Raw genomic sequence first — 12,504 nt, 5'->3', positions numbered from 1 at the left:
GATCTGGTGATGAGGGAAGGAACAGAGAGAAGTCACACCACCCTCTGGCGGTGCAGCTCGGTTCAGCGGCAGGTGCATCTCCCCAGACACATCTACACATGCTCGTTTCCCCTACATCTTCCAATTGCAATAACCAACTCTCTCACACTTACCAAACTTCGATACTGGCCCTGGAACAATTTTGAAGTTCGACTGTGAGAAGGCTGGGATCCCAGGGAGTCAAAAGACTTTATCCGATGAGATGAGGGCCGGGCACACACAGAGTCACTCCCCAGTCCAATGTCTGAAAAGGTCATGCACAGAGAAAAGAGCGAGCTGAGACGCCTGACACCATGGACCCTCACTGCACCCCAGATGCTAAACTGGGGCAGCCCCCGAGGGACGCACCGCAGACGGCAACAAAGCAGGCCATTTATGCAGTAAACAAAGAGCAAATTCTGTCTACACAGAAATGACATGCACTCATCCCCCGATCACCTACCCAGAAAGTAACTCGAGATAACTACTGATCTGCTCTTCTCTAGTATAACTTTCAAATGTGTGAAATGTTGTGACATTGTTTTTAATATTTTCCCTTCACCTAGAAAAAATAAGCCTCTCAAATTCAATTACTTAGCAGAGCACCATCCAGTACTCATTCCCAACACATCACCACCACACGCCCACTTCTCCAGGATTATGCTTCATGCAATAAGCAGCAAGAATTATTTTGCAACAAAAGGAAAAGACTCTGATTTAAACCAAACAGAAAATCCCCTTGTATTTTTCAGCCAGAGAGAACCTTCTGAGGATTACTTCCTCAAAAAGAAGGCAGCCCAGGCTTCATTCACCTCACAAAGTAAACAGGCACTAAAGGGCTTAGTACTATCTCTGGAGTCTCTTCGCGATAAGACACTCCGCTTAGGTCAACCAGGAAGTAAACGTTAGCAATCCATTTCTTAGAACCGATTTGACAAAAAAAAAAAAAAAGGCCGTGAAAAAGTTTGAGGGAAGTCACTGTTCTGAAACGGATGCACCTAGCAACTTCTTAAAGCTGCACGGGGAGCCTTCCAGAAAAGTATCCTTAAACTCATAGTCTCCAGGTCCTAGTTTGCTGGCAGATCTATCTGACTGGCTTACATGGTATCTTATAAAATTTTGAATTAGTTGTCAACAACTAAAAGCCTGAAGATATCACAGGAAAACCCAGATTTCCAGCTGTTCCTGAAGCACACAGCTGTGGACCACTGGGTCCACATTCCCTAACAGGAAAACTGGCCTGGAGCTGAGCAGGGCTGCACACGTGCAGAGGAACCCGCTTCTCTGTGTTCCCCTCTCTCCTTTCTGCTGCCCACCCCTCCCCCCTGGCTCCACATACACTGGTGTCTGGGAATCCTGTCCTAAACAACTCTGACATCCCAGTCTTGAATCCCTACAGGTCACCTCTAAAAGGCCCTACATTCTCAGGTCCTGCCCAGGGCTGTCAGTATTGCCATAAAGTGTTGTCCACAGCAGCACGGCAGAGGCCTTAGCAATCTGAGGCACCAAACCAACTCTTAAAGGGCATTCCAGGAAGACTTTGTCCACAAGCAGCTACTGGCCGTATCTGCACAGTTCTCTCCTGACCCCAGCTTTCTAGGGAACGTTTAGGACGATGAAGGCGTCTTGAGGACATCCCTTACTTCCCCATCACCAATATTTCTTCTGTCCAACCGGAAGGTAAGTATTCATCTACACACCTGGAGAACACCAATGGTTTTCTTTACGTGGCAGAAGTAGAGGGAAGGTAATGACAACTTCTCTCAGAAGGCCAACAACAAGCCTGGAGGCAACAGCTGCAACAGGCTCACTGTTGAGTCAGCCACTGAAAGTTGAAGTCTAAACAAATACACTCACCTCCATCACACTGACTACAAAAACAAAAATTAAGAACAAGGAGCCAGCAAATACAAAAGAAAAAGTTCTTTCCATCTGAGAAGGCTCACTCGTACTGTATAAAAGCTGAAGGGAAAAGCACCAAGTTTATTTCATAACTTCCAAATAAACGTCTTGGTAAAGAACAGTGCGACATATTTTACATCCAATATGGATCCAATGATATTGAGACTACAGGAGAAACACTTCTGCGTAAGATGAGGGTAAAAACGATGGTAACACGTGCCCAAGAGATATGTGACCCTGGCCTCTTTCCGTCTCCATTATTACTTGTCAATCACAGCACCGCCACCGTGATCACCGAAGACCACAGGACCGAGCATGCGCATCCGAGACCTGCTCATCGCTCCTCCCTCCTCCTGTCTTCTGACCACTTCTCTACTAACTGGCATCTGCACTTAAACTGCAGGGAGACAATGCACGTCAAGTGAAAGTAAAGGTGTCATCTTTTCTCCCTGTGAGCAGCCTCCAGAGAAGAATTCAGTGGAAGCAGAGACGTCAAATTAAGAACCACGTGCAGATTTTACCCATCTATGCCACTCTTGTCCCTGTCTGCCACAGAGACCTGTATCAGTCACAGGCCACCTCATATAAAACTTTGAGGCACAGATGGTTATTAAAGTAGCCTGCAGACAGGGACCCCATGCTGCAGGAAAAGTGCCACCGCACACTCCGCGCACGCTCTCACATCCTAGTTCTTGGGTTAAATCCAGTGGTCTAAAGGTTTCCAGCCCTGTATAGCCTCGCCGTCACATAATGGATTTTATTCCTTATTATCTGTTTGTTCACATGAAAGCTCTCATTTTTACCACAGGGATAAAGAAGGCAGCTTTCATTATCTAACTGATGACCTTTATAAAATGCCACAAACACTCTTACCTGCAAAACATCATTAAGTGCTGAGACGATGAGAACTATTTAAATCTGTCTTTATATCCCCCTTCACTTTTCCATCCCTTTCTCTCTCCCTCCTCCTGAATTTAGATCCTCAGAGACTTTCCTATGACTGGCTAACTTAGCATATTCCCCAGATGCTTTCACCTCAACAGTCTGAGTTTTCCACTTTAAACCTCAGAAGTCAAGCTATGAAAACACAGCCACATGGAAAATGGAAAGCCCTGCCTGGGGATGGCAGGCGGCAGGAGGCTGTGCAAGCAGCACTCCCACCACATGCAGGCAGTGGGCAGTGCCTGCACAGCCGTCCCAGCAAACAAGTGCTGAGGGGGCACCGGGACAGTCCCTAAGCACAGAGGACCCCCGAGCAGGGACCCTAGCCCAAAGTGTCCTGACTCAGGTTCCCCCCGACACAGTGAGGTGATTACACCCCATATGAAGGGCCAGGACAAAAATGAGAAGAGACCCTGACAAAAGAAACAAAAGGTTTCTGATCAAAAGAGACATAACAAGGTCTAACTTTCCCCTGTAAAACCGAAACTAAACTCTGTAAAGGTAAACAGAAAAACAAAAACGACTTTAAAAGAAAAGAGCCACTAAGCACTTCTTTTGGATACACACAGCTCTCCAAGATAGAACTTCTTGGGGCTCGCAAGACAGGCCTCCTCCCTCAGAGGAGTCTGCACAGACCCTCTCCTGTCCTCAGTGCGGCCTGGGAGCCCACAGAGGAGCACACTGTGTCCCCACCCTCTCCACTGAGGTATGACTGGGGCTCTGAACACTGCAGACTGCGTACCCTGGGTGCCCTCACAGACTTCAGGAAACCTAGCCCGAGTGGGAGTTCACTTTAGAGGCCAATTCTCTGGCCACTCCCTTGTCACGGTCATACCTCAAAACAGTCACCAGCTTTGCTCACTGGATATAAGCTTTAATCAGCATAAACTTAATAAAAATCCAGAAAAAGGTGCTTTTAGCTCCAAGACAGCCCATGAGTCGGCCCACGTGAACGAGACATTTCTCCTCTGCCATACTTTCAGGTAGAAATTTCTTTCTCTGCCCACAGGAAGGAAAACACCTGATATCCACCAGAGGACCTAAAGGGGAAAATGCTGTTCTAATAATAAATATATATCATAGCAAATGTGACTATCAAAAATCTAATGCAATAGAAGCTTATTTTTTAAATTCAGTAATGCTCATTTTCCCTTGCTAACAGAAAAGCCAAGATTTTCACCTTTTTGTCTTCCCACCCCCTCAAGTTCAGTAGAAAAACAGTCTTACCTGCTGTTACTTTATTTAGAGTCACTAAGGAACTCAGGACCTTGTTAAAATTCTGCCCCTGATACAAGTCATTTGCATCAAACGTCTGAAAGGAAAAATTAAACAAGCAAAATTAGTAGAGCCTTATCTTGGGTGCAGGATAAACAAAGTTCTTGCAGCAATGAGAGGACCCTGTGTAGGATTCACAGATGAATCCTAAAGATGCGGCACAACCTGCGAGAGTGGGACCAGTGAGCTCAGCTTCCGGTCTGGGGGTGGGAGGTCCAATCAGAATCCCCTTATCAAGGCACAGCACCAGCTCCCCGCCCTGCTCCACCCTCCTTGTACCCGGGGTGGGAGCCCTCCCAGGTTAGGGAGCCGAAGCTGCTGGCACTCAGTGAATGCTGGGGTGGCTTCGCAATCCTCTCCTCAGATTACGGCAGAGGCGGCAGGGCAGGCCCACTCCAGATTTCCCCTCCTATCACAGGCGATTCCAAAGCTAACAGCAGAAGAAGAGAGAAGTGGACATCAGGGTAGATATGAGCGTAAAAGGCAGGGAAGACAGAAGACGCTAATTCCAGAGGGGGACACCTCCACCCTCACGGCAGAGCACTAAAGCCAGACCAGGACTGTCTGGTATGCATCTCCTCCCATGCTGGCCGCCTAGAGACCTGGGGACATGACGGAGTCAGTTCCAGCACAGCTGCACACACTCACGTGCACATACACACGAGACCTGAAAGATAAAGACCATCAGCTTGCCTAGACACGTTATAGGTAGTTCCACAATGGGTGTGTACACACGTTAAAACACACAAAGATCTCATTCCCAAATATTGTCTGAAGACTACATATAGCTTTTGATCACCAAATAACCCCCACAAAAGAAATTTTAATAGTCAAATCATCTACAACTCTGTGTCAGAAAAATTATGAAAAAACTTCTTTCAGAGATGCAAATAACAGAAAGACATATTTAGATACCAAAACGTAAATTATGTTAACATACTTCAAAGTTTCTCCCACTGGGGCAAAAATCAACAAACATGACCAGTCATCCCAGGAACAAGCATCAGCAGAGAAGGGCTCCGACTTCCTCTCCAGTTGCCTACCATCTCTCCCCTCATTCAGTCAGTTCCTCCACCTCGCAGGGCCTGCCAGGAACCCCCCCTCCTTCCTGCCCCCCGGCCCCCACCCCCTTTCCTGGCTAACTCTTCTTACTCATCTGACTTCTCCCCGCTCACCTCCCCCACCAGGTCCCCCAGCACATTTACCACAATGACAATTTTATATTCAATGTAGGCATGCCATCTTGGACTATAAAATCTACAAAAGCCAATTTTCCAACACCCAACGTCTAGCAAAATGGCCAGCACACAGTAAAAACTCAAATGTTTGCTGAATGGACAAACGCACAAATCCATCCACCCTCTACCCTGTGGTGCTAAATGTCACTGTGACATTCACGTAAAGAGCAGCTAAAAAGAACCATTCCAAATCTCAATAATTATTTCTATCTTCCTCAAAAATCATCTTCAATTAATGGTCTTCTGCTTTTAATTTCTGAAACAATAAGAATTGTCATAAGGTATGTTTATTTAAACATGAACAAACAAGAAAAGAGAAAATCCAGAAGTTGAAAAACTTCAAGAAAGAAGGCCATCAAACAAATCACTGAGTCAAGAGGACTGAAAACAGCTCACTTTTCCAAAAGCTGGAAGAGGAAACTAAATGGAGCCACAGGACTTAGATGTGCCTACAGCTGAGCGTTCTGTGTATAGTTACTGATGCCATTTCTCACACAGCTCAAGTACAAAATAAAGCTGATTTCATGGTGCCAGATCCTTCCTGTAAAAAACGCTCCCCCTTAGAACAGAGTCTTTAGAATCATCTCATAATACAGAATTTTATTTGTTGTGATATCTATTAAGAAAAAATTCCAAGTCAAATGAGAGCATTTTCTAGCCTGATGAACCCACCTACAATTTTTAATGGGTTAGTTGCGTTTTTTTTTTAAAGAATTAGAAGTATTAACCTCAGTAGGCCTCAGCTTCCTTTTATGTGGACAGTGAAAGTTCCCTTACTCGTAAAACGCTGGAGGAGGTGATCTGCACGTCCTTCAGCTCTAAAGTTCTAATTCTAGAGCTTGGAAAATTAAAACCAGGGTATTCTACAAAAAGAAATATACATAAAAATGTCTACTAACCTTCATTGTGGTAAGGCAGCGAGTCACAAAACCCAGAAAAACAGGATGTTGAACACTGAAGTTTCCTGTTATTCCAGAACTATATATCTTTCTTACTTGGATACCAGGAAGCGTCTGGTTGGCTGGAACTGCCCACCAATGGGCTTCAACGTGATGTCAGAACTTAAGTGAATTCACATATACACCACATTTCTTAACAGGAAACTACACAATAGGATAAGACAAACACTTGCCACTGAGAGGAAAAAAATGCATATTCTGAGTCAAAATGTTTTGACTCAAGTGCTTCTCCAGAGAAAAATAATAGACAATTTCCTGAAATAGGAATCTATTCAACAAAGAGCAAAACCAGAAAAATCAGGGTACAGAGAAAGTTTGTACTACAAAAACAAGAGAAAAGTGTCCTTAGAACTTTTATACAACTATCTCTAGGAAAATAAGTGTGTATATGAGAATAACCAGGACATTTAGCACACCAAATTGTCCCCTGGGGCACTCAAAGCGCCTGCCCCATCTCGTGGCCTAACCACTGGTACTCTAAGAGCAGCACACTCCCACCCTCAGCTGGAGCAGGGAGCAGAGGACGGAAGGCAGCAGACACCGTGGTCTCTGTCCCGATGGTGGCGTCTGGAGCAGTGGCTCTCAGGAAGTGCGCATTAGGATCTCCCGGAACTTGAGAAAACGACGACACTCAAGCCAAGTCCCACACCAGTTAAACTAGAATCTCTAAGGGAGGGACTCAGAATCAAAATGTTAACACTCTCCAGGGGATTCAGTGCAGCTAAGGGTGAGAAGCACCTTCCTGGAGAGATGAGGAAGGTGTGGAGAATCCTCTCCGGAGCACCCATGACCGTCCCTTATAAGCAGAGAGAGGGAACACTCAATATCCCACAGATCTTTTACATTTAAGTGAATTAAATGCGCAGAACAATCCAGTATTCTCAAAATAAAATTGTCCTACCAGTTGTTTACCAAAAAACTCATAAAATTGTCCTACCAGTTGTTCACCAAAAAACTCATAATATTAAATTTATTATTTATAGTTTATTTGTGATGTTTCACTTTCAATAGAAATAACACTACATGACGAAATACAACAAACAGCTAACCATATAGAGCCCAGGATAGAAGAGACCCACAGTATTCCAAGGAGGACATAAAAATACTTCCTACAAGGTCTCTGTTGTCTCTCATAAAGCGAGGAGAGGTGGGCTGAACTAGCGCAACACGGCGTGTGGTGGGAAGGAGGCAGTACGGTTCTGTGAGAAGGGCAGATAACCCTTCTGAACTTGACGGCTGCCCCCTACTTGTTACAGCCTTACACGATTCACTGAAGCCCTCTGGGCCTCAGGTTTCTCGTCCTTAAAATGGGAATGACGAAGAGATAAGATACTGACCGTGACAATGACGATGACAGGAAGCAACAGCGTACAAATGCCACACACGTCCAAAAAGCAACAAGATTACAAATTACTCTGAACCTTGCACACCAAGCCTCAAGTTCTCCTATACAAACGGACCTATCAACAACTACGTTCTGCCAAGGAAAACTGCTGTTTCCTAAAATACAAAACAACTACTAAGAGGAAAAAGCTTCCTCGGCGACCGAAGGTGCTCACGAAAGAGAACACCTTAGAGACAGTCCAGAGAAGGAACCACACACCTCCACAGCACACGCCCCACAGTGCACACACCACACACCACTTCAGCACACATCATACACTACACACTTGCACTGCTACTACAGCGCATACTACACCACGCACTATACCAGGCCCTCAGCGCATACTACACCACGCACTATACCAGGCCCTCAGCACACTGCACACACCGCACACACACATCACTTCAGCACACATCACGCACTGCACACTTGCACTGCTACCACAGCGCGTACCACGCTGCACACGCCGCACACGCACACCACTTCAGCACATATCACGCACTGCACACTTGCACTGCTACTACAGCGCATACCACACTGCACACTGTACCAGGCCCTCGGCACAGTGCACACACCGCACACGCACACTTCAGCACACATCATGCACTGCACACTTGCACTGCTACTACAGCGCATACCACACTGCACACGCTGCACACGCACACCACTTCAGCACACATCATGCACTCCACACCTGCACTGCTACTACAGCACATACCACACCATGCACTGCACCAGCCCCTCGGCACACTGCACACGCCGCACACCACTTCAGCACACATCACGCACTGCACACCTGCACTGCTACCACAGCCCATACCACGCCGCGCACTGTACCAGGCCCTTGGCACACTGCACATGCCGCACACCACTTCAGCACACATCACGCACTGCACACTTGCGCTGCTACCACAGCTGCACCAGGCCCTCGCGCACCACCCTTCACGGATCTACATCAGCAAGATGCCAGCTGACACTCTATTGGGAGATCACCTTACTTCATCAAAACGCTGAAGCTCCCATCCAGAACCTGCACCTAGAAGCTGCTTCTGACACAGACCCCTGCCCCCAGGCTCACCTCTCAGCCGCACCGTGTGGACTCTTTCGCCACCCGAGGCCCATGAGGGGAAACCCAGAAGGCAGCACGAGAGGAGGAGGACAGCCCCCCACCAGCCTGCACTCGGGTCTGCTCACGGCTGCGGTGAGCTGTGCCTGCTGCCCATCACCAAAACAGCTACCCATTTGGGAAGACTTCCACACACTGTCACTCCTGCGCTGTCTGCCTGACACTGAACCACCCGTTGCCTTTACACCATTAACTCTCAGAGTGGGAATCGTGGTCGACTTCATCTGAGCCCATTTTCAGTACAGTGCAACGATCACAAAATCCAAGCTGCGCTGCCGGCAGCTGCCCCCAGCGGGGAAGGAAGACACGTGAGCACAGGCCAGCTGAGGGCCTACCCGCCCCTGAGCGGTGGCCCCTACGGACAGGTCACTGCACAGCCAAGGCACCATTTTCATCACCTGAGAAGGAAGAGAAACTCAACCGGCTGACCTTCAAGGGCACCTCCAGGCCCAAAACTCAAGGACGCCTCTGATATAGTGTGCTGTTTAAAGAATGACTGCCGACTTCGGGCAAGGGAGAGCGAGGTTAAGGACAGCTAGCAGAAGAGAAGGTCTGGGGGAGTGAAGGCGAGCGGTGGGAGGTTCAGAAGCTGGCCTTCCTGACATCCCTCCATAAAGGCTGGAGGAGGAAAAAACGGGGGAAATGAGTTACCGCTCACAAAAGCTGAGTTAGGCATTCCTCTGTACTAGAGCTGCACTAAGTTCCAGAGAAAGGACGCTCCAGGCCCGGATGACTGGGGGAGGGACACGAGAAACTGCTGCCAGGGCCGCACGACAAGTAGACCACCAGGCTCATGCTGGTCAGCACTCCCCCAGAGAGGAAACTTCTGGAGGCCTCGCAGGACCCCTGTCCCACCCAGCAGGCAAGAGAGGTGCGCACCCAAGCCATGGCCTGTCCTCAGAAGAGACCAGGGCTGCGGAAACCCCTAGCATCCTGGCCCTGTGCCAGATGCCACGACCACAGGAAGGTTCGGTGTGGTCTCGAGGAGGACAGAAAGCACCTGCCACAAGACTTCAGAAAGGGCTTCCCAAAGGAGGTGACAACTGTGTGTGGTCCCAGCAGATGTGCAGACACTCGGCTGCAAACAAAGGGAGAGAGAGAAGGCGCACCGTCTGGATCAGAAGGACACAGTTTAGCCCAAGAGGCGCTGCATCCCCATCTGTCCAGCAGAGGCCCAGAGCAACCAGCTCCTCAGAGCACCCACACCCACCCTAACCACTACACCCCAGAAAATCCTGTCAGTGACACATCACTGGAAGGGCTAAAACTGACCGTCAAGGACTCGGCAATCTGGCCAGACTCAGCATCCCAGCCTTAACTTTTGCTAGTCCTCTAAAAATATTCTGACAGAGATCTCATTTATATGGTTACACTTAATATCAAGCTTAGTTCCTGAACTAACCCTGAAATAAGGAGGCTCGCTTGTACATGAGGAAGATGGGGCTGTGTCACACACACAAACCGTGTGTCACCAGTGCCCACCTGGCAAGGCAATGCCGTCAAGGTGACCCCTGTGTGCACACGTGAGAGCTCCCCAATGTGTAAACCTCTAGCCAGAGAGGGGATGTCTTTGTTTTAGCAGAAAGAGCCACAGCGGTTTTCAGGAAAGCCTTAACCAACAGAACACTGTTATAAAACAAAGAGATTTCAAAGGCACAAGTTATAAGAGCTGACGCTGATCCAATTTTCACATTCATCACACTATTTTCCAACTTCCTTTGTCTCTCTAACTCAAGGTCACTGCAGCTGACTGTGTCACTGCTCTCTTCCATCCACTCCCCTCCCTGGAAAAGAGGTGTGTGTCCCCACCCACTGCCACACCTTCCCATGGGCTCCAGCCAATGACATGTGAGCACACGTGACAGGCACCAGCTCTGAGCAGGAACGATGCACGATGCACGCAGGCCCCAAGCAGAAGCTTTAGGAGCCTTTGGGTGTGTCCGCCAAGCTCCCTTCTCCTTTAAATTGAGAACAGCAGGGCCCAAAGTGGGGCCAGTTCCATCCTGGATCCTGGAATACAGACAACACTCAGAGCAGAGCTAACACACAACCCATAGGATAAACCGCTGGCGCTGTAAACCACAGAGATGTGGGGCTGTCGATGAACACATCATCATCCAGCAAGAGCCGGCAACACATCCATATTCCGCATTTTCCCCCACAGAACTTATTCTTGAAAGGGAGGGAAGACATCTCCAAAACACAACAAAGAAAAAAGTATAGTGTAGCAGTTAGGTCATTTAGACTCAGACCATTTTAACACTAAATGGTAGAAGTAGCCTCTTAGCTGGCTGAGAGGGACACAAAATTCTCTGCTATTCAAAATAAGAAAGACTGCTCCCAACAAAGTATTATTGCTCCATAGCAAACAAGGTTTCCCCTTCCTTCTCAAATTCTGAACACAGTAATCACATAACTGCTAAAGGTTGCTGCTTTACAGAAATCTCCAAGAAGAAAAGACACACAAATGTCTGCAAGCTAGCCCTGAAAGAGCTCTTTCCTTCTCAGAAGACTTCCTCTCACGTCCCCACTGATTGATAACCCTCTCCAGGTGGCCACTGAGCTGCCAAGGCAGGGTCAGGAGAAGGACAGCCACCAGGACAGCTCCCCTTTAACCCCTAGATGCCTGTATTAGCTATCCACCTCTACAGACAAATCACTCTAAAACTCAGAGGCTTGCACCACAAACAGTGACTACCTCGCAGGTTCTGTGAGGCAGGAGTTCAGGCAGCTTGGCTGGGGGAATGTGGCTCAGCGCGGAGGCCACAAGGAGTCAGCCACCAGTCTGAAGGCTTCCCTGGGGCTGAGGGTGGGTGAGGGATGGCTCCCCCCACGGCTGTTGGGAGGAAGCCTGTCCCTCCTGTCTTCACAGCATGGACAATGCCCCAGACAGAGTGATCCAAGAGCACGAGCGGGAAGGAAGCCCCGGTGCCTGCAATCTCAGGACCTACATGGCGAGCACGCCACATTCTGTTCGTGGGAGTGGAGTCCTCAGTGCAGCCCACTCAAGGGACGGGGCCACAGCCCTGCCTTTAAGGAGGGAGGAGTGTCCAAAAACGTGAGGACAGTGCTTGGAAACACCAGCGTGCCCACCCACTACGGGAGTCCTATGCTTTCCTCTGTGAACCGAGCGACCACACCTCCTAACTGAACACATCAGATATTACAGCCGTCTGGGAGTGCTGACATACCTGACGAAGACGTGGGCCGGGGTTCCCCAAGGTAACCAGAAGATGCCTAACCTTAGTGAGACCTGGAAGGCTCCCCCTGCCCCAACATTCGTGAGTGTGCCTTACCTTGGCTTCCAAATTCACAGACGGTATTGGAAATCAGGAGTATCTTCCATAAAATGAAATTAAAAAACAAACTTTAATCACAAAATAGATTGCATTATACGTCACATAATGAAAATCCTGTTAATCAGGAATCTTTCAACTGCAAGCAAGTGAAACCCAATTCAAACTGACTTAAACAAAAATAGAAATTATTAGTTTGCACAACTACCAAGTCAAAGATGGTAAGAGCCACAAACACAGAAATTAGAAGTCTTAGGCCATCTCTCTACTCTGCTTTCCACAGTGTGGGCCGAAGTTTCAGGAACGGAAAGTCCTTCCTTGTGAGAACCTGACTGCCAGCAGCCTCAGGCCACAGCCAACAAGC

At 48.2% G+C, this 12,504-nt stretch overlaps 1 protein-coding gene across 8 annotated transcripts in view; it reads right to left on the bottom strand.

The window, feature by feature from the left end:
- Nucleotides 1-12,504, bottom strand: part of ARHGEF7 (Rho guanine nucleotide exchange factor 7) — a 148,028-nt gene that overhangs the window by 84,974 nt on the left and 50,550 nt on the right. For all 8 annotated transcript variants that reach the window (XM_058548502.1, XM_058548498.1, XM_058548496.1 and 5 more), the window contains 2 exons: nucleotides 4,090-4,174; nucleotides 153-283 (listed from right to left, as the gene is read on the bottom strand). In XM_058548502.1, the coding sequence (XP_058404485.1) occupies nucleotides 153-283; nucleotides 4,090-4,174 (216 nt within the window). The remainder of the gene's footprint in view (nucleotides 1-152; nucleotides 284-4,089; nucleotides 4,175-12,504) is intronic.

The sequence above is a fragment of the Diceros bicornis genome, chromosome 9, assembly GCF_020826845.1.
Source record: "Diceros bicornis minor isolate mBicDic1 chromosome 9, mDicBic1.mat.cur, whole genome shotgun sequence".
Lineage (NCBI taxonomy): Eukaryota > Metazoa > Chordata > Mammalia > Perissodactyla > Rhinocerotidae > Diceros > Diceros bicornis.
Note: the sequence above shows the minus strand (reverse complement) of the source record. Positions and strands in the feature narration are given on the sequence as shown.